The following is a 21663-nucleotide window of genomic DNA, read 5'->3' as shown; positions in this document are numbered from 1 at the left end:
TGCCTCCTGCACGACCCCCACCCGGGGATCAAACCCACAGCCCAGGCTCGAGCCCTGACCGGGAATCGAACCCACAGACCTTCAGTTTGCATGCTGGTGCCCCAGCCACTGAGCCACACAGGTGGGGCCAGGGCTGTGTTTTACCTGAAGGAGCTGCTGCTCGACCTGGTCATGGCCTGGCTCCCTCGTTTGTGACAAGAATGTCCCGGCAGGCCTGGGGGGTGGGTGGGTCATGGTGGGCAGCAAGCCAGCCGCCGGAGGGGCGGGCATCTGGACGGGGGGTCCTTGGTGAGGGGACGGAAGGTCCCTCCAGTCACTGGGCACAGGTGAGGCTTGTGCAGGTCAGACCGAACCAGAGGGGTGGGGGCAGGACACCAGGCGAGCCCAGAGCTCAGGGGCGGGGGGGGGGGGGCACTCCTCAAAGCCGGGTGCGAGGGGAGAGAGGGAGGGGGATGCTCTTGGCCCTGGCCGGAAGACCCCCGGACTCGGGGACCGCCGCCCGGGGCGTGACAGGTCCTCCCGTGTGTGTGCTGCGGGCGCCCTCTCTGCGTGGGGCTGCGGCCCCAGCTGCCCCACCGGACGGGAGGCCCTTTGGAGGAGGGCCTCGACCTCCCCTCGGGTCAGGACGCGCCTGAGCTCCCCGGGGAGGGGGACGGGGGCGCACAGGGCGGGCGGTGGAGCCCCTTCTGCATGTGCAGCCGCAGCGCTGAGCTCCATTTGTTCTGCCATCGAAGCCCCCGGTCCCACTGCCTTTACGTGACAGGCAGACAGAGGGCCGGGGCGCTGGGGTGGAGGCGGGGAAAGGCCCCTCCGATGCCCCCAGGTCCACGCCCCAATGGGAGCTGTTCTCCCGAGGCAGCCCGAGCCTGTCCTGCCCCCACCCCGCCCCCGCACCCACAGAGCGCACACGGAGGAGCCCCCGTGCCACCCGCCACCCCCGGCAGCACTCGGACGCTTGGTGCGAGAGCCCTCTCCACGGGATGGGGGGCAGCAGGCGCGGGGGGTGCACAGGGTCTTCAGGAGCTGCCTTGGGGGGCGGGGGGCGGCAGACACAGAGCTAAAGGCTGCACCGGCCCATTTCACAGATGGGCTCAGCCACATCGAAGTCCCACCCTGGCCGGTGGGGCTCAGTGGACTGAGCACCAGCCTGCAAAGCAAAGAGTCGCCCGTTCGATTCCCAGTCAGGGCACGTGCCTGGGTTGCAGGCCAGGCCCCCAGTAGGGGGCGCAGGAGGCGACCACCCAGTGATGTGTCTCTTCCTCTCTCCTTCCCTTTCCCTCCTCACTAAAAATAAATTAAAATCTTTTTAAAAGTTTAAAAAAAAAACAAGGTCCCCCTGAGGCCCAAGCACCAGATGGCGCCCACCCGCCGCTCGCCGCTCCGTGCCTCCCCTTGACCGTGATCTGCAGGGGGCAGAGAGCCCCAGCACCTCCTCAGTCTCCGTTCACCCCATTTCGGGCCGGGGTGTGGAGCACCAGCTCCCGCCAACTGAAAGGGAGACGCGGCGACTCGGGGGGGGGCCGTGACCCCGTCCTCACGCGGCGAGAGGCAGAGACCCGCCGAACCCCAGGGGCTGCCCAGGACAGCTTCCCCAGCGCGGCTCCCTCCTGCGAGCCCCCCTGAGAGCACCACCCTCACGCCCGGCCGGGCAGCCCTGCTGCACTGCAGCACCTCTGCACCCCCCCCCCCCCCGCCCCGCATCACAGTCCAGGCCCCAGCTCGCTCCTGGGGACCCTCCCTTGTGCTGCCACCTCCATCCTTCCCTCTGGGTGGTGCCCCAGCCACGGGCGCTGGTCCCAACCCCCCGCCTGTTTGCTCGTGGGGCTGCGGAGAGACGAGGTCCCAGGCCTAGGGGTCTAAGATGACCTCCCGCCCAGCAGGGAGCCCCCGACGCCCTCCAGCATCGGCCTGTCCTGCCGCAGCTGGGCGGGGCCTTTGTCGGTGCACCGCCGTGGGTGCTGGTCCGGGCGTCTGCGGGCCAGCGTGCAGCCTGGCCCCAGCCCAGCCCCGAGCAGCTGCCTTCGCTCCGGGCCTCAGTTTCTGCCCCTAGAAACTGTTACGGTCTTTGGGAGGGGCCAGTCTCGAGGGCTACCAGGGGGCGCTAGTATGTGAGGGGGTCCCCGTGGTGCCCACCGGGGGGCCCTCCCCTGCCGTCACTCTGCTCCCAGAGCCCTGCCGCGGGGTCCCACGGGGTGGGGGTGTCGCGGGGAGGGCGTCTGGGGTCAGCCCTGCCCTTGGAAGGTGCAGCTGCTGCTCCGCTCCTCCTCGGGCGCCTCCCCTTGATGCCACCTGCCCAGCCCTGATCTTCTGGGCCTTTGATCTTCTGGTGTCTGGCCCGGTCCCTCAGCCAAAGGCATTCTGTCTCCCTGGCCTCCTCCAAGGAAAGGCAAAGGTCTGGGCTCCCCGCCCCCAGCTCCTCCCGGCCCCCCACCCCCGCCCTTCCTCCCCGATTCTGTTTGTGTGGCAGCACCCCCCTCAGCGGCGGCAGCGTCTGGGGGAGAGAGGCCACGGGGGAGGACTGGCCCCTGGGCACGGTGCTCTAGCCTGGAGGCTGCCAGGAAGGTGCCTTCGGCCGGAGCTCCTTGTCCCTGGAACCCTGTGCGCCCAGGCTGGCCGAGCCCCGGGGAGGGTGCGTTTGGGAGTGTGTGGGCGCCTGCCAAGGGGCGGAGGGGGAGATCCTGCCTGCCCCGGGAAAGCCGCCCTCTGAGGGCTGATTCAGACCCGCAGACACGGTGGGACGGAACCTCGAGTGTCGCGCTGGAGGGATCTCAAGTGCCTGAGGTGCACAGGCAGTCAGGGAGGGCTCCCTGGAGGAAGGGGGCCGTGGTAGCCAAGAGGGACAGAGAGACGGTCAGAAAGGGGCCCAAGAGAGGGGTGCAGAGGGCGGATGGAGCCGGGGTGCTCAGGATGACAGGAGGGGTGATGCCGTTGGCGGAATGGGGGTCCCCCCAAAAGGTATGTCCTGTCCTGACCCCAGAACCTGCAACTCTGGCCTTGCTTGGGAAAAGGGTCTTTGCAGGTGTGATGAGAGCAGGTTCCGAAACGAGGAAAGCGTCTCGGTTATTCGGGTGGCCCCCAGGCCCAGTGACCGAGCACCCTGACGGGAAACATGCAGAGGGACCCACAGCGCAGGAGGCGGAGATGGGAGGGACAGGGGTGACGAGGCCACACGCCGGCAGGGGGCCTGGCCGCCGGCGGAGGAGGAGGAGGGGGAGGCCTGTGCAGAGCTCCCTACCCCTCCCCCCACCGAGGCTCCGCCGTGGGCACCGCTGGGGGACGGCCTGGCCCCGGGCTTCTGGCCACCAAGGGTCAGAGAGTCCGTCTCTGAGGCTTTCAGCCCTGGTTTGCCGTGGGCGCCGCTGGGAACCGTGCGGTGACGGGCAGAGGTCTGCTCCGTGTGGCCGCTCCTCCCACTCCAGCCCTGGCCAGCGACCTGGCCGCACCAGGAGAGGCGTCTCACGCCGAGGCGGCTCCCGGGTCTAGCGGGACCCAGGATTTCCAGTCCCGTGTCCATGACCCACAGACACGTGCCAGGCGGCCACTGGGTGGTCAGCCGCCAGGGCTCGGCCGTCTGCTTCGGGGCCTGGGTCTGGCTACACGAGTGTGTTCAGCCTCTGCGATGGCGTCACGCCTGCACCTGCCACGGGCCCCCCGTTCGGGACATGTTAAACTAAAGTACGAGGTTGGTCAGGAAAGCCAGAGGGGGAGGGGGAGGGTCCTCCCTGAGGACCGGGCCGGCCGCCAGGGCCCCTGTGGACCAAACAACCGCACAGAACCGAAACGGCTCGCTCGTTGCCACGTGCCGTCTGCGCCTCACTGCTCTGTGTCTCTCGAGCACATAGTAGGAGCTTAACAAATGCCGGCTGCGGTCTGCCGGCTCGTCCAGAGGCCCTGGTGTCCTCAGACTGCCCTGCACCCTGGACACCGCCACAGGGTTCCCGAGTGGCCAGCCTCTCCCCACGGCGCCCCACCCCCGAGCGCGTCTGGGCGGTCACGCTCTCACCCACCCGCCTGGAACCCTCTTGACGCAGACCCCCGGTCTCCGTCCCCTCAGACCTCGGACCTCGGGGGCCGGGGCCAGCACCAGGCACAGGGGCCCCCGGAGCCGGCGTCCCGGGCGCTCTCCCCGCCCAGGCCCCGGACGGCCCCTACTTCCAAGTGCCTCCGCTTGTGGGAAGCTGGGTGGAAATTTTCAAAAGGAGTTTTCTCCTCGGAAAAGTAAATAAAGAGCAGGAACAGAGAAGGCAGAGCTCCTCGGTGGAAGGGTTTATAAACAGATGTCTCGCTTTGAGGAAGCCCTGCCCGGCCGCGGGCGGGCGGGCCGGCTGGCAGCTGAGAGGCCCCCGGCGCGGCTCCCCCCTCGCCGCAGCCGTCTGGGCCGGGGGCCACACCTCGGCCTGCCCTGGAGCCAGGTGAGTGCCAGCCAGGGCTGAAGGGGCCGCCCTCCGTCCCAGCGAGCCCCCACCCCACTCCCCCCTCAGGTGAGCGCCCGTGCCCCAGCCCGGGCCGCTCGGCTCCGCTCGCCCGACCCTGGCCAGCCCTGCACTTCTTCACTCGGGCCCCCACCCCAGTGAGTGCGCCATGCCAGGGGCGTGGGCCCGCCCTGAGGGCCCCGGGGAGCCCTGGCCTGGGGTCCTGCTGTCCTGGGGCTCCCAGCCTAGACTGGGAGACAGAAGGGCCAACGGGAGCTGGAACCCAGGAGGTGAGCCCAGGGCCGAGGGGCACACGGCAGGCCACCCTCCTCGGGGTGGAGGCATCAAGGAAAGCTTCCTGGAGGAGGAGGCATCTCAGTCAGCCCTTGTGTTCTAAATCAGGCTGGGGCGTTCCTGGCTTCCTCTGAAGAGGCCCCGGGGGGGCTGCTTTCTCTGATTCTTAAAGGCCTAGTTTGGGGGCAGGGAGCGGGGGACAGGGAGGCCACTGTGGTGTGGGGAGTCCCGTGCGCACACTCAGCCCCCCGGGCAGGCATACCCTCCCAGGCCCCTCTGGACCAGGCTCGGGCAGAAAGGGAAGGGGAGCAGGCAGGGGCAGCTGCCGGCTCGCCCCCCTCCGACCGCCGTGGGAGGAGCCTCAGGGCTGCCACAGGCTGACGGGCGGACCCCGGAAGGACAGACCCGGGGGGACCTCCCAGTGACCACGCTCCCGAAGGGCCAGACGCTGAAGCGCGTGGCGGGTGCCGCAGGCCTCGGTCTGTGTGTGGGGGGGGCGTTGCCCAGCCGAGGCTGCCTGCGGGGCTGCGGCAAGATTCAGGGGACCCCACACCCAGCTCCTGAGCTCGCTCCACCCGCACCCCCAGCCCCGGAAGACCTGGGGGCGGTCCCCCGGCACCGGGCACACCGGGGTCTCAGGGCTGCCCGAGGTCATCCCGAGCCCCAGCCCCAGCCCCAGCCCAGCAGGTCCCCGGCCCCGCACACGTGGTGCCTTTGCGCCCTCCTGCCGATCCGGACAGAGAGGCTAACAGTTCCTGGCAGGTGGGGGCCGGGCGGCCGGGGGGCACCCCAGCTTCTGCATTCGGAGCGGGGCCGCCAGCAGCGAGGCTGGCGGGGGCCGGCGTGGTGTCCGCTGGCGGGGGGCGCGTGGGCATTCCTCTTTCCGCTGGCTGCACACAGTTAATGGGGCCTTGTTCCGGCCGGGCACCCGGCCACGGAGGCGCCGGCGCCGGCCTTGCCTGTCCCCGCCCAGGCTCGGGCGAAACTGCGCGTCTCGGGGGACCCAGGCGCTGCCCTCGTGAGGTCGCCCGGGGCCTCCCTCGGCCCCTTCTCCAGAGGCAGGCCCTCGGCCCCTCTGTTCACACAGGGTCCTTTGTCTGCAGGAGACCCTGGGGTCGGGGACAGTCAGCCCACAGGACAGGGTGCCAGGGACGCCGGAGGACCCGTCCGGACACACTCAGCCGCTGGCAGCAGAGGCTGAATCCTGGCCTCAGTCTCCCGGCCCAGCCCGGCTGCAGGTGGCCTGAAGAGCCAGAATGGGCTGCCGGGTGTCTCAGACAAAACCCAAGAAAATCTACGGACACCACCCCTGTTCCCCCAGGACTCTGCCGCCCCTACCGCACCCCAGCCCGCCGCTCTGCAGGGGGCCGTTTCCGAGTCCGCGCCACCTCCCCCACCCCCAGGGGCTGCGTCTGTCTGGGTCCAGGACACCAGCCCTCGGCCCAGCTGGGCCTGCCACTGAGGATACAGTCAAGGATACATTCAGATACGTTCAACAGTGGAACGGATACACGTATACACGAGCCTGGCTCTGGCCCACGAGCATTACTGTGTGTCAGACGCCCTCCCAGAGAGAGAGAGAGAGAAAGGGAGAGGGAGGGAGAGAGAGGGGGAGGGAGAGAGAGGGAGAGAGCGCGCACATATCCTTCTGTAGGTCGCCTCTCCCGCCCTCACAGCAGCCCTCTGGGCCCTTGTCGCCCACCTGCTCCGCACGTGAGGGAACTGAGGCACTGAAAGAGTGAGTCCGCCCGGCGGCACGCCTGCATCTAACACCATTCTGCGTGTAACTGTAACTGGGAAAAAATTAAAAAGTCTGCCCTTCCCCACGGTGAGCAGAAGGCGGGGCCAGAGTGTGCCCCGGACGGGGCGGCCCAGCGCCCACGGGCCCCCCGAGCCCCCCCAAACGCAGGATACGGACACGCCCCGCTCACCCACAGTCACAAAGAGCCCCCAGGGGCCTCGTCCCCACCAAGGCCACCCTCAGGCTGAGGGGCGCCCGGCCCAGCTGCCCAGCCTCCCGTCCAGCGGTGGGGGCACCCTGGGCGCCTCGGTCGGCGGCTGCTGCCTCCGCCCTTCAGGCCTCTGAGAAGGTGGTGGCCCTCCCCCACCGCTGGCACCCGTCGGGGCTCTGAGACCGAGGGACCACAGGGCAACCCAAGGAAGCGGCCTCACTGGACAGTGTGGCCGCTGGACGGGAGGCCAGAGAAGAGATGGCCACTCCCGCCGGAAAGACATGAGGCTCAGGGAGGGCGAGGACAGGCCCGGCTCGGACAGGAAATGGGCCCTCGTTCAGGCAATTCCTGAGAACGTCGAGACGACAGCGGCGGAACAACGACCCGGGGACCCTTCTCAGCCCGGGGACCCCCAGGCAGCCCCTCTCGGGGGCGGCCCGGCTCACGAGAGCGTGCGGGCGCTGCGGTGCGGGCCTGTCCGTGGCAAGCTGGCCGCCGTCTGGCTTCCTGCTGCCCAGTGAACGAGGCTGGACCCAGGCCTTGTCCCAGTTCCTCTCTCTCTGCCTCTGTCCCAGACGAGAGCCCCCTCCTTCCTCGTCTCCCCCGGCCTCCCGGCCGGCTCCGCTGCCACAGAGGCAGGGACTGGCTCACAGCCTCTTCCTGCCTCCCCGCCTGCGATCCCGGACACCTGATCCCCGGGTGCCCTGCCCGATGCAGGCACCCCAGGTCTGGAGTCGGGGAGGCGCTCTTGCACCTGGTGGGGCCCTGCCGGGAGCAGGCGGAGAACGGCCCCGGGGTGCGTGCACACAGGTGAGCGCAGGTGGGAGGGGTGTGAGGAGCCCCCGGGCGCACAGGCCCTGACCCTCAGGAAGCTCCCAGTCTGCAGGGGGCAGCATGGCCCCGGCCCTTGGGGAGCCCCGGGTCTGGGGGCAGAGCCGGGGCAGAGGGACAGGCAGGGGGCAGGCCGTGCTAGCTGGCAGGCGGAGGGCTGTGCGGGGTGACCCCCTAAGCTCTCCCCAGAGGACCAGGATTACTCCGCCCACTTCAACAGGGAGAGAGGATGGTCCCCACGGAGCACACGGGCTCCCAGGGCCCGGCCTGTGGCTGCCCCTCACCCCACGGCCGTCTCGGGGTCCGAATCAGCCGGGCGGCGGCTCCTGCCTTGTGCCCGGACCCCCTCGCCGCACCTGCCCCTGGAGCAGCCCCACAGAGGGGACCGCAGGGGCCAGAGCTGGCATACGGGAGGGGGGCAGGGAAAACCACCGGCTCCTGCCCACCGAGACGGGCAAGGAGGAACCGGCTTTGAGCGGCTGTCCCACCTGGAGATTAACAGCCTGGAGTGTGGCCCACCCCCCCCTGGAGCTCGGGACCCCCAGCGCTGAGCCCCTGAGAGGCAGCGCACTGGGCTGGCCACGGCTGGTGGCCTGGGGCCGGCTGCTTCACCCCCGAAGGCCTCGGCCTCCTGCTCTGCAAGGTGGGGACGACCCCGGCACCGCCCTCCCAGGGTGGACGCGAGACAAACCCGCCGTGGGCTCGCGGGAATGCCGCAGGTGCCGTCCCTGGGGGGGACAGCCCCCCGGTAACGACACGCGTCTGTCTGGGCCCCAGGAAGGGGCCTTCCTGACCAGCTAGTGTCGTCCTGGAGGGAAGGTCATGGGGTCACAGTCCAGGGCGAGACCCTTCACCCAGGACGGCGTTCCCACCGCGCTGGGGCGGAGGGAGAGGCCGGCAGCGGGCACAGGAGCGTCTGCCTCTCACAGTTCGCAGGAAGGGGCCCGCAGCCCAGCCCGGGGACCTTCACGACACGGGCCCCCCCTCCCCGTCCGTGTCTGAAAACAGGGGTGGGAAGGGAAGGCTGGGACGGGACACATGGGAAGAAGTCTCGGGGCTGCAGGCGCCCGTCCCTGCGGCCCGCCCAGCCCCCACCTGCCCGCCGGCTGCCAGCCGCCCGTGCCTGCTCTGGCGCGGCTCCGGGGGGCACGTTGCCAGCCCCCACGCCGCCCCGCCAGGTCCCTCTTCTGCTTCCAAAATAACTCTCCGCTCGCTGCCCACGGCTGGCGTCCTGGGTGTTTGCCTCGTCCCGAGACCCGTCTCCATGTCTGAAGGGCAGAGAGGCCTGGGTGGCCGGGAGAAACCCTTTCTTGCCCAGAGAGTGGCCAGCACCCAGGGGTCCCCCCCTCCGACGGCCCCTGCGTCAGAACCAATGACAGTTTGGCTAGAAGAGCTGTCACACCCCCACACGGTGGGGGGAGCTGGACCCCCCCGCCCCCCGCCGCCTGTCCCTGGGCCTTCCCAGGTGCCCCGGCCCCCCACGGGGCCCCTGCCCTTGGCCCTGCTCCCGGCGGAGTGAGCTGCCAGCCCGCAGTCCCAGCCCATCGGGGATGAGCTCTGAGGGGACCCCATCCCCGGGAGGCCACGGACCCCAAACGCAGGCACCCGGCTGTGTGGCCTCTCCTGGGGCCACCGAAGGAGACTCCGGTGCCACAGAACCAGGGGAAGTCCCTCTGGGGACGCCCCAGACAGCAGGGACCGGACGCCCAGGCCTGTCCTCCCTGCAGCAGCTCCAGCATCAGGGCCTGGGCCGGCCGGCGGGACGAGGACCAGGAGGGGCCCGTCCTGCATCCTGGGCCGGGCGCCCGGGCAGACCCCCTCGGGAGAGGCCTCTCCCCGGAGGTCAGTGGGGCGGCTTCAGGAGCAGCAACAGAGGGCGGGGGGCAGGCGGACGCCCCGAGGAAGCCCGGGGAGAGGGCCTGGCGGCCAGGTGGGCCCTGTGGCTTGTTGGCAGTGCAGGTGTGGGGGGGAACAATACCAGTCGTGGGAGCCCGAGAGCGGAAGGGGGGCGGGGGGGGGGGGCAGGTGGAAGGCTCAGCTCCGCTGTGTGGCCGCGTCCGCCCCCCCCCCGCCCCCCCAGTGCCCACGTCCCAGTCCCCACTTCCAGGCGAAGAAAGGAGGCCTGGGCGAGTGAAAGGACGACCCCAAAGGTGCACAGCTCCTGAACCCGGGCCAGGACCGGGGCCTCCCCACCGGCAGCGCCTGGTGGGCACCGGTCCAGACGGGGGTGGGGGGGCTCAGCGTGCACGGGGCCGTCGTCGGGGTTGAGTGCCCAGGGACCGGGAGGGCGGCCGGGCCGGGTGCCCGCTCCGCCGCGGGACAGGCTTTCTTCTCCCCGCCAGCCGCCCCGCCCGGCCGCGCCCCGCGCCCGCCCTGCCAGAGCGTGAGGCTTCCCTTTTCCCTGGCCCACGGCCGTTTCCTGCCGTTCCTTTGAACTGGGGTGCAGGCCCCGCCCCCACTCTCCCTCCACCAGCCGCCCCCCAGGCTGCCCTCCGAGGGGGGCGCACAGGCCCCCAGGGGACCCGCCCCTGGAACGGGCCCCTCCCTGCGTCCCTGCCTCCGCGGGTCTGGGCACCGCCCCAGCGGCTCCCTCCCCAGGGGCTTCCTGTCCCCTGCCCGGCCGGGCTCGGAGGGGGCCGCTCCCCGCGTCTCCCACGCTCCTGTCCCCCCCCCCCGCCCACAGCTGCGGGCGCTGCGGTCCCCGAGAGTTTGGGAGCCGAGCAACCAACGCGGGGCCCGGGGGCTGGGCTCACAGACCCCCCCAGCCAGGGGTGGGGGCGCTGCGGCTCAGGCGTCAGGAAGGGGGCAGCCTCAGTGGTGAAAACGGACACCTGCACGTCGACCCTGGACACACCCCGCTGCCCGGGTTTCTCTGCTTCTTCACTGGACAGGCCCAGCGGGGCCGTCTGGGGCGAGGGGCGCAGGCCGGGTCCGCTGCCCCTGCTGCCCACCCCAAACCAGCCAGGACAAAACCAAAGCTGCTCGGTGGTCCCACAGGAGCCCTTCGGTCTTCCTGGCCCCCCCCCACACAGCCCAGCCCCCGCCCTTCACAGGACAGGGCTCCTAGGGAAGCCCGCCGGGACTGACACCCCGGGCCTCGGCCACCTCGACAGGGACACTGGCCGAGCCCTCCCCAACACTGACCAGACCCTCGGCCCAGCCCTTCGCACCCCTCCCTCGGCGACGCCACGCAGCCCGGCTCCTTGTACAAACCGGGAAACCGAGTCACGGGGGGCGGTTACCTGGCCGGGGGCGCACAGCTCTGCTGTGGCCGGGGCCCCCTGCCTCCACCTTGCCGGTCCCGGCACCCCGGGCAGGGTTGACACCGGGCCTTCATGGAGCAGGTCGTGAGCAGCCTGCCGGGCGCTGGAGTGGCGCCCGCCTCTGCCCCGAGCCTGACGGGCAGGGGGCTGGGGTCACAGTGAGTGGACGTCTCAGCTCTTGTCCAACCGGCGCCCGAGACACAGCCTGTCTCACACCATCCGCCTCCCGACACTGGTCGGCGTGGGGCCGGGGGACCCGACTCGACCATCCGGCCCGAGGACAGCCCCGCATGCTTATCTCCGAGCCCCTGTCCCTCCCCGTGCGGACGCGGGTGGGACTGGGCGAGGGGCCTTGTCACCATCAGGCAGGCGGATCCCAGGGCCGGGGCTCCCCGTCCCCCGGGCGGGCCCCAGACGGGCCCTTCCCGGGGAGGGCGGCCCAGGAGCCTCACGGAGACGCCCCTTTGACAGGAGGGCTGGCCCGAGAGAGCCCCATGCCGGGCGGTGTGTCTCTGTGGCCCGTCCTCCCGCCCCCACCCAGCAGGGAGCCAGGCCGCCACCGCTCTGGACCGGAGGTCGGGGCAAAGGCCGGCCGCTGGGCCCAGAGAGACGTCCTGCCCGGAACCGAGGTGGGCGGGGCTGAGATCGGCACCCCTCGAGAGGAGCTGGAGACGCGGAGGGGCGCTCAGCCCCGGGTGCGGGGGCAGGTGGGAAGCACTGGGGGTGCCAAGGGCCCACGGGGGCCTTCTGGGGCCCCAGTTCCTCGGTGCCCCGTGGCGCCATCCATGGCCCCTGGAAGGGTCTCCCCCTCGCCTGCCACTTCCTGCGATGCAGCCCTTCAGTCCCACCTTTCACCTCCTTGACCCGAGTGCCCACTCCCTCCCTCCCCACCCCCAGTGCTCACCAGCCGGTTGGTGTCTTGGCCCAGACCAGGGCCTGGCTCTCCCCCTCCAACCGGAGCCTGTCCTCTGGAGGGCCGCCCCCACCCTGGGCTCAGTGTCCCCCCTCGGGTGGACCCCAGGGGCTCCCTTCTCCTGCGGGGGACACCCCGCAGGAGGCCCGACGGTGGCGGCCACTGCTCGAGCGTCACCCTGACGTGACCTCCCGTAACGCCCCGAGCACCCGCTTCCCTCCGTGGACCAGGCGAACGGCTGAGGCGCCCAGGGGTTCGGTGACTCCCAGTGGGTGGCAGAGCTGGGAGGGACCAGGTGCGGGTGGCCCAGGCGGCCGGGCACTGTGGTCGCACCGGTAAACGTGAACCTGCACGGCACTCGGCAAGAGCTGGCCTGCTTGGTGCCGGGCCCGAGCAGGCACCTCCGACGCGCCCACAGCCCGACCTCGCTGAGCGGGGGAAGGGGCCCGGGGCCTCCCCGGCCGGGCTCTTCTCGGGGGCACCCCTCTGCCATGCCCCGTTCCCCCCGTCCCTGGGCTGCTCTCCCACGGGCAGAGAGAAAAGGCCCCTCCTCTGAGCCCTGCTCCGGCCAGCCAGCCGGCTGCAGCAGACACCCCTGCATCCACCTCGCAGGGGGGACCCTCCGCAGCCCATGGCAGGGGACCGGCGCTCCCCCACCGCCCCTCCCTCCACATCCCAGAGCCCCCTGCAGTGTGCCCCCCACATGGCCACCGTCTGTCCCTCTCCCACCCCCAGAAGCACAAGCCGTGTGCTGAGACCAGGGGGCCTTCCCTAAGCCCCAGGGAGGCTGGAGACCAGCTCCGTGGAGGATGCCACCTCCAGAGACCCCAGTGTGGCCTTCACAGCCCCGGGGGCGGGGGGGACGAGAACGAGCAAGATCTCTCCTCTTCTACCAGCTTGGGCCACGGGGCCCTCGGACCCCCAGAATGGCTATGCACCTTCCTGCCCCAAGCTCCTCCTGAAAAAAGGTGGCCCAGGAAGGCAGGTGCCAGAAAGGGGGACGGACCCCTCTGCCTGGAAGGTGTCCCCCCGTCCCCTCAACTCAGGAAAGGCATCTTCGGCCCCCACGCTGGTTCCCAAACTCTTTAGCCACAGGACCACTGTCACACGTCCCGGCATGTAACGTGGGTGCAGGTGGGGCTGCCCCCAGGGGCAGCAGGTGGGGGGCAGAGCCGGCCTCTGCTGGCTGCGTGGGTTCCCCCACCTCCCGGGCTTGGCCCACCGCGCACCCTGCCTCCAGCGCCAGGACCAGAAGGGCTCTCCTCCCACTCCCGCCCCCGGCGCCCCCACCTTGCGCACAGAGAGGGCCTCCCAGCTCCGGGCAGAGAGGCCGGGAGGACAGTCCCGGCAAGGACTGCCCTTCAGGGCCCTCCACGCCCACCCAGGACGCGCCAGCGCCGAGCGCCTTGGTTCCGTCTGGTGCCGCAGACACGTGGGGCTCCTGTGCGAACCACCCCAGTCCCCTCCCTCACAGCACCCAAGTCCCGCAGCCCTGGAGCCAGAAAGCTGCAGGGGGTGGGGGGTATGCCGCCCGGCCTGGTGGCCCCAGCTTCCCACCTGCTCCGTCCGAGGAGCAAGGGTGAAGGGGCCGGGAAGGGCTGAGCTGGGCCCTTTTCCCTTCCTCGGAGCGGGGGGGGGGGGGGGGGTCGGAGCAGGGGTGGGGGGGTCGGAGCGAGCTGCACACCCTCCTCCGCCTGAGGAGGACGCCGCAGTCAGAGCCCCAGCCCGAGGCTCCGGGGGGGACGCTCCCGGGAGCCGGTCCTGGGGACAGCTGCCCCCAGCAGGGCCCCTTCTCAGGCGTCTCACCCCAACCCAGACTCTGAAAATGGTTCTCTGGTTTTCAGCCCCGAGCCTGCCCGCAACAGTCCCCAGCCAGGAGGCCTCCGAGGAGGGGCAGGGTGCTGGCAGGTCCCCTCCGGAGCGGGCGGGAGTGGGTCGGGCCCCTCTGCCAGCTGCAGGGACGCCCCACCAGGGCCGCCCAGCCTGTGCCGTGTCAGCCCCGCTGTCCTGGACACTCAGAGGACCGACCCTCCTCCCCGCCGGAGCCCCCTCCGCTCTCCTGCTCCGGCACACAGCGTCACCTTCAGCCACCTCCAGGGGCACTCTCGGAGGACAAGGGCCCCCGGGGCCCAGTCCCTCCAGCTCTGAGAGCTGCGGGAGGCGGGGGGTGCCCCTGCAGCCTGGGCTCCCTCAGTGAACTCACAAGTCGGCGGTGGGGTCCGGGGCAAGGCGGGGACTGGGAGACCGGGAAGAGAAGCCCAGCGCCCAGCTTGCCTCAAGTTCAGTCTGCCTCCCCCCACAAACCCTCTCCCGGGCTCCGGGGTCAGTGCACTAGAAGGGGAGAGCCCTCGCCAAGGACCATGTGCAGGGCCCCACCCGGCAGGTGCCCCAGAATGGGGCCCCGGCAGGCACAGGCGGGAGCCGCAGGGGCGCGCGCGCGGCGGGTACTCACAGGTAAGCCGTCAGGGGGGCCAGGTCCCGGGGCACGGCGGAGAGCCCGAGCTCCGAGCAGTCGGCCGACAGCATGACGCCGTCCTCCTGGCAGTGGCAGGGGGCCGGGCAGGCGGCGGGCGCCGGGCCGGGCTGGGGGGCGCACGGGGAGGCGCAGAGCGCGGCGCACAGCCACAGCGCGCGCAGCCCGGGCGCGCAGGGCATCGCGGCGGCGGGGCCGGGCACCTGGCGGCGGGCGGCTGCGGGCGCACTGTGTGCGCGGCCCGGCAGGCTCTGCTCCTGGTGCGGCGGCGGGGGCGCGGGACCGTGCAGTCAGCGCTGCGCAGGCTTTGGCGAGCACGTTACTCCGTTTCACAGGCTGGGCTTGGCGAGGGAGGGAGACACGGCGGAGGAGGAGTCAAGGAAACTTGTCGCGCCCGGCTCGCCCCTTCCCTCCTTCCTCTGAGCTGGCAGCGCTTCCACCCGGGGAAGAAAACCCAGCGGAGAAACCGCGGGACAGCGAGCCGCACGGGGGGTCCGGCCCCAGGGCCTGGGCGCAGACCCCCTGGCTGCAGGGGCAGCCACGGAACGCAGGGGTCGGAGGGTGGGGTGGGGGGCGGCGCTCGGGAAGCAACCCCGAGCGCCCACAGGCCCCCAAGCCCTCCACCCCCGCGGGAGGAAACGGAGACTCCCCGGGGGGGGGGGGGGCGCGGTTTGGTCAAGGTCACTCCAAAGATGGGCGAACTGGATCTTCTCACTCTGCTGCCTAGGGCAGGGAAGTGCGGGGTCGTCCCTCCCCCAGGGCTCCCCTGCCGGCTGGGATGGGGTGGTGGGCAAAAGACCCAGGAAATGGGCGCGCGTTTCCACCCAATGAGCGTGCTTTGCGTGCGGCGCAGCCCGGGACCCCCCCCCCTCCCCCGCCGCAGAAGGCCAGGCTGAGCCCGCGAGGCAGCGGGTGGGCGCCACCTGGCGGCCAGAGCGGCAGCTGCGGCTCGGCCACCCTGAGGCGGGAACCCAGGGGCCTGGGCTCTCCGCTTAGAACCGACCCTTTGCTCAGCCAAGGCCCAGGGCAGGGTCGGAGCCGGCTCGGGTCTCGCACGTTTGCCCTGCCTCCCCGTGGTGCGGCCGCAGTGCACCCCGGAAGCCGGGGACCTCCTTCGGCCCGGACCTGCACACCCCAGACCCCTCATCAACCCCCTCCCGGCCTCCCCAGGTCGTCTGCCTGCCCGGCCTCACTCCCCCACAGCCCTGGCTCCCCCCTCACCTGTCCTCAGCTCCTGCCATCCAGGCGACCTCCCTGGCACAAGGGGCCGCGGCGGACACTCAAGGCTGCGTCCCCCGCCTGCCCTCCTAAGAGCCATCACGCCCCCCCCCCCCCGGCTCCTGATAAACACAGAGCGTGACAGGGGCTGGACATCCCGGGGGGCCTCACCTCGCTCTGGGAGGGTCCTGATGGGGCAGAGAGCCCTCCCTCTGCTCCCCCCTCTCCAGCCAGGCCTGCCAGGGCCCTCCCTGACCTCGGCACCCCCCCCCCCCCACCGTGCACTTCACCAGGAACTCCCAGCTCAGCCCCTCCCCCTTTGTTTGGGAGTCCAGGCCCCTTCCAGGGCCCCCGCTCAGATGCACCCCTGCTCTCTGGGGCTCCCCCGGGGCCCTCCACAGGCACAACCGGTGTCCAGCCTCAGGCACCATCCACAACCGAGCCATCTGACCGGGGAGGTACACAGGACCTGCTGAGGCCCCGCGGTCTCACCCCCTGCCGGTCCGTTCAGTCCTGAAGGGCCTGGGACCCCTGCTTTTCCCTGCCCCCCCCACCGTTTTCCCGCCTCTGTTTCCCCTCCTGGGGGAGCACCCCTCCCCCAGGGCGCTCTCTGCTTTCTCTCCCACCTGCCTCAGGTGTGCAGGGGAGGGTGGAGGAGAGACATCGGGGGCCGCGAAGACCTGGCCCCTCCTGCCTTCACGCCGGCGTGACGGGGTTCGGGGAGCCCCCGGGACGGTGGCAGGCAGAGGAGGCCAGGACGGCCAGAGAGGAGCGGGGTTCATCTCCCTGCAGAGGGGCGGGGGATCAGGGGGCCGCGAGTAACCCAGACGCCGGGGACTGAACACAGGGAAGGGGCGGGGCGGGGAGGGGGCGGGGTGGGGGCTGCCCCCGGGGAAAGCGCCCAGCGCACGGGCTGTGGGCCGGCCAGTTCAGCCGGACCCGGCCACCGCGCCCCGTGCTGGGCTCGGGGTCCCGCGATCCAGAGGCCGGCCCCTCCTCCCGGGAGGCTATAACAGGCAGGACGCGCGCAGCCTCGGGCTCCCGTCTTCCCGACTCCTGACTCTGCCCCAAGCGCAGGCTGCGGCCCAGGGGCCCGGCTGCCCTGCCCGGCCGGCACAGACCTCTTCTGCTCCTGCCCGGCGCGGTGACCGTGCGGGGCTGACCGGCCGCTCCCGGGGGCAGACGTAGGTGTCCAGGAGAAAGGCTCCCTGTGGGTCCCAAGCCCGGGCCGCTCAGAGCGCACCGTGGTCCGCAGCGCCACCTGGCGGCTGGCCCGGGCGCTGCACAGAGGCCGCCTGCAGCCCGCAGAACCTTCCCGGAGTCCCCGTCCCTCCCCGCAGCCGGGCCACGCCCTGGCGGCTAAGGACCTAAGGTCGGACGGGGTCTCCGGGACAGGGGAGGGGGCCCAGGCTCCCCAGGCGGGTGGGGAAATGCACCTGGGCCGCGGCGGGGCAGGGAAGGGATGCTGGGCAGTGGTGAGCCAGCCAGCCTGCACCCGGCCAGGGAGGGAACCGTCCCCGAGACATCCCTGGGAGATGTCAGGGCGCGGTGAGGGGAGCAGGGGGGCTGTGTCCTTTGGGCCTGCGACCCACGCAGGAGTCCTGAGGTGTGGGGCCCCCCACAGAGTCACTGGGGAGTCCAGGGTCCGTCCCCTCCTCCCCCACCCGAGCCTCCTGCAGGGCACCTGCGGGGGCTGAGCAGAGGGCCTGGTGTCCCTGTCCGGGGCCCTGCCCCCCAGTCTTGTGGAAGGGCAGTTCTGATGCAGAGCCCCCCATCTTTTGCGCTCCAAGCCCCCAAAGTCCTACCTGACTCCTAACCCCTTCTTGGCCTACAGCGAGACGGAGTGGACATAACGAGAAACAACAGAGCCCAGCTGGGGGCCTGAGGACCTGGTGCCCCTGCTTCCTCAGCCTGGGCGGCCCCCAGGATCCCCACCTGCTCCCGGCCCGACTGGCCTCATCCCTGCGGGACCGGATCCCTGGCCATTCCTGCAAGGAGAACGCGTGCCACCTGGTGGCCATACTGAGAAACTGCAGCCGTGCTCAACCCTCCCTTCGCACCGTTTCAGCCAGCCGGTGACGGCACCTGCGGGCCCCTCCCCCGCCCGCGGCCAGCCGCCAGAAGTCCTCCAGGGTTTTCTGGAGAGGCCTCTGGGTGGCAGTGGGTTCCTACAGTGCGTTCTGCCCCTCAGGGGCAGAGGGCAGGGTCATGTGCCCTGGGGACACCTCGGCCCCCCAGGCCCCAGCGAGCACACAGCGGTAGACACCCACACCCGTGTCTGATCGCCAGGGCGAGGGCACACGCATGCACCAACACACGCACACACGTGTGCCCTAGGCGCTCCAGCCAGGAGGGGGCTTCAGAGACGCCACCGTCACTACCCAGCCCACGCGAGGGGCAGCCTCCCCGAGGCCCGGCCGGCACCGGTCTGAGGCCGCACGCACTTCAGTCCAGCCTAGAGCCCCCAGCTGCTCCCCACCCCCACCCCACCCGGGGACAGTGGGACAGTGGGGAGACCATGGGCGTGTGGGGCGGGGGCGGGGGCGGGGCAGGAGGAGGGAAATGGCTCCGGCCCCTGGGAAAGTGAGGAGGGGACCGTGCGGTGAGCAGGTGGGCGTGGGGGGCCTGCAGGCCGAGGCAGCTGGGGAGACGGAGCCCAGCTGGCTGCCTGCCCCTCCCGCCCCAAACCTCAGAGCCACCCACCGGACCCTGGACCTGGGCCGGGGGCCAGGAAACAGAGTCCTGCAGACGCATCGGGTTTTCAGGGCTGCATGTGCATGCGTGTGTGTGCGTGCACACGTGTGCTCTTCCCAATGAGGTCAGGGCAGGGCCACTAGGGAAGCTGATGTGACAGGAACCCTGCCCCCGGTTGCCCCCTGACTTGTGTCACCGCCGGCAGGATCTCCACGGCAGTGGAATGGGGAGGAGTGGGTGGAAACACCCGGATTCAGAATCCAAGGAGGAAAGACGGTGCAGACGTGGTTGGGGGGGGTGTCTCAGACCCCTCCCCAGAATCTCCACGGGAGGGGGGGGCCTGCTGTGACAGCACAGGCCCTCAGCAAGTCCTACGGGGCACCTGGCCACCTGGCCACAGGAGGCACACCTGCCAGCGCCCGCCAGCCTGGGGCCGCTGCAGGGGGTGGGGGGCAGGGGGCTCCGGAGAGGCGGCAGAAAGATAGCAAGCACCCTCCCGGCCCCAGCCTCTCCATTCAGCAAAAAAAGTCCCACAAGAGCTGTGTCTCGCCCCACAGACAAACCCACATCCTCTCCTGAGAGAGCCCCGGGGCCCAGCCCGGGGCCCAGAGCACCTCACTGTCTCCCTCCGGAGAGGGCCAGCCAGGGGGGCCCCTTGGCCAGCCACGCAAGCCAGCCAGGCCCCTCCCAGGCAGCCCTCTGTGGCCCACCCCTCCCACCTGAAGCCAGGCCTCAGGCACCGCCCCCCCGAGCTGGGGGGGGAGCACAGTCACCAGGGGGGAGAGAGGCAGGTCTCCCGCTCCTGCTCCCGCACCCGGGAGGTCACCGGTTCCCCTGGGTTCTCCTGACCAGGCTGTGGGTGGACAGGCAGCTCGGGGCTGAGGCAGAGCCTGGCAGGGGGCTGGGCAGGTGTGCGGTGGGCACCCAGGGACGTCAGGGGGAGGGGGGACGGGGCCCTGCGAAGAAAGGGCCACACTGTGGGACGACGGAGGGACGACCGTTCCACCAGCTCTGGGCTCTGGGGAGAGGGTGGGGCTCTTCTGTCCTGAATTCGGCCTGTGGGAGGCAGGCTGGCCCCGGGGCCCGGGCCCAGATGGCCTGATTCGCCGGTCCTCTGGCCAGGGGTGACGGGAAAGTCCCAGGGTCAGGGGACTGGGCCGGGTGGGGGGCCGGACCCCAGGACAGGCCCGGGGGCTCCCGGCCACACGCCGGCAGCCCCGGCCAGCAGCCCCCAGCGCCACTGCCCACCACGCGTCTCCCTGCCTCCTCTGCAGGCCGCCCGACCCCAACCCTGGGCGTCCGTCTCCCCACACGGCCGGGAACCGGCTGGCTGGGGCCCTGAGGCTGGCTCCGGACTCCTCCAGAGGGGAGCTGAGGAGGGCCAGGGACGGGAGGGGCCCTTGGAGCGTGCAGGACGGGGCTCCGGCAGCAGGCCCAGCCCCCGAGACCCCTGCCCTGGGCTCTGACAAGGAGGCGACCTCTGACCTGGGGGCTGGCAGCCGCCCGCACCGCTCCAGAGGTGCTGCCGGGAAGCCAGAACTCCTGGGAATTCCGGATGAGGGTCTGTGCCTCGGGGGCTGTGGCCGGCGGCCCTGGAGTTGGGGGTGGCGGGAGGGGTGGCAGTGTGGCCCGAGCAGCTGTCCCCCAGAGTCCGGCTGGGAGCCGGGAGCCAGAAGCCTGGCTCTGACCCAGATGCTGCACCCGCCCCTCCCCGGGCCCTCCCGTGCGGGCTTCCCCCCACCTCCCCACGCCGCCCCCCCCCACCCCAAGGGCTCAGCTCTGCACCAGGGCTGAGCCGGACCGTCCTGCTGGGGCCGGAGCCTGAGGGGGACCCTGTGCCCCCCTCAGGTCCCTCCAGGCACACGCGGGGCCTCTGGCTCAGCTGCAGCTCTGCTGGCTCCGGAGTTAGGGCGGCTGGAAGCTAACCCCCACACGGGGAGGGGGGGAGCAGGCCAGTGGGAGGGGGAGGGTTGGCGGACCTTGCAGGCAGCCCCATGGACACGGGGAGGGGAAGGTCTCGGGGCAGGGCCTCTCCCAGGGGCCTCCAGCCCCACCCCCAGCAGCCAGGGAGCAGTCGGGGTGACCCAGGCCCCCAGGCGGGGTTTGTGGGTGCCATTCTCACCCCACGCCTCCCCGACACCCCGGGCGTCTCAGCAGATGGGGAGGAGGAGTGGGCAGGGCACAGAAGTGACTGTCTCCCCCAGACACACCCGAGGGGACCTGAGAGACCACCCACGCCCCCCACCTCGTGCTTCGCCCCAAAGCTCGGCCCCCAGCTCCTCCCTCTGCCGTGGGAGCAGCCTTGTGGGGTTGGGGGTGCTCACAGCCAGCGGGGCTCGGGCCATGGAAACCAGGGGCACTGGCAGCCCTGGGGGGAGGCTTTGCCCACTTCCTCCTCCCCCTGCGCCCCCCCAACTTCCTGTTCTCGATAACCATCGCCAGTGCGGCCCTCGGGGCGGCCCTCTTTCCGATCCCCTCCTGCTCCCCTTCGGCCTCAGGGCCCCCCCCCCCCCCGTCAGCTGCCCAGTTTGGGGGCGGCCTCATGTCGGTCCCCACAGGTTTCAGGGAACCCCGGGCTCCTGCCCCTCCCTCGGGTCTTGGGCACCCCCCTGGCTCTGATCAGCCCCTCAGGAAACTCACCCCCAGAGAGGCAGGAAGGGGCCAGGGCCAGCTGGCCTTGGGGGGCAGCCCGTCCCGCTCTAACCCCACCGCCTGCAGCCAGGGCCGTGCTGGGAGGCCACCAGCTCTAGGGGCTGCTGGTTCGCCTCCAGCCCCTGGGCCAGCAGCGGGCCAGCACCCACCCCCCACCGCCCCCTGCGCACCGCCCCTGTGCCCACTGCACCTCACTTCTTTCTGTCTGTCACCGTTTGACAGCTGAATCAGAGAGGTGGGAGGGAGAGAAAGGACAGAGCCGTGCGTGCCGGGGGCCAGGAAGGGAAGGGTGTGTGCCGTGTGCAGGTGCACGGAGACCAGGGTGCCGGGAGCATGAGCCGGCAGGGCCTGCCGGGGCGAGGCGGGACTGGGGGGCTGTGGAGGCCGGGACGGGGGGCCACTCCCCAGGCCCTCGGTGCCTCAGGAGCAGAGGTGACACGGGTGTGCCCTGCAGCGAGGGTGCAGACTGTCCCCCCCCCTTGAGTCTGAGTCGGCGTTGGCGTGCTGGGGGAGGGGGCGGGGGGCCCGGAGGAGCCTGAGGGCCTGGGACGACTCCCAGCCCCTCCCGTCAGCTGTCCCGGCAGCCTGCTCCCTGGTGGCTGGCCCAGCGGTGACCAGAGGCGGCCAGGAGCTGCCATGGGGCTCAGCCCCCAGGTCCGGGACGACCCCACTGGGGCCCGGCAGTTGCCTCCTCTTCCCCCCGCCCATCCCGTCTGCCCCTGTCCCTGCCCTGGGAGCAACCTGGGCTCGGACCGTGGACCCCCCCACTCTGGGGAGGCCCGAGGAGCCGGGGCCGGGTGCTGAGGCAGGAGCAGAGACGTGAACGCCAGTCTCTGCCCAAGGTCAGCCTGAGCAGCAGCTCCCCGGGGGTCCGCTGAGCCCTGCCCAGCGAGTTGGCAGCCGCTGGACGTGACCGTCCGGGTCGGGGGACGGCCCGTGGACCGGTTTGGAGAGGGCCTTG

The 21663-nt window shown here is 71.3% G+C and overlaps 1 protein-coding gene across 1 annotated transcript in view; it reads right to left on the bottom strand.

The window, feature by feature from the left end:
- LGR6 (leucine rich repeat containing G protein-coupled receptor 6) overlaps positions 1–14592 on the bottom strand; it is a 61131-nt gene extending 46539 nt beyond the window's left edge. Inside the window, exon 1 of the mRNA XM_028531114.2 lies at positions 14118–14592. Within this exon, the coding sequence (XP_028386915.1) occupies positions 14118–14320 (203 nt within the window). The 5' untranslated portion in view covers positions 14321–14592. The remainder of the gene's footprint in view (positions 1–14117) is intronic.
- Positions 14593–21663: the final 7071 nt, after the last annotated feature.

This window comes from Phyllostomus discolor, chromosome 15, assembly GCF_004126475.2.
Source record: "Phyllostomus discolor isolate MPI-MPIP mPhyDis1 chromosome 15, mPhyDis1.pri.v3, whole genome shotgun sequence".
NCBI lineage: Eukaryota > Metazoa > Chordata > Mammalia > Chiroptera > Phyllostomidae > Phyllostomus > Phyllostomus discolor.
Note: the sequence above shows the minus strand (reverse complement) of the source record. Positions and strands in the feature narration are given on the sequence as shown.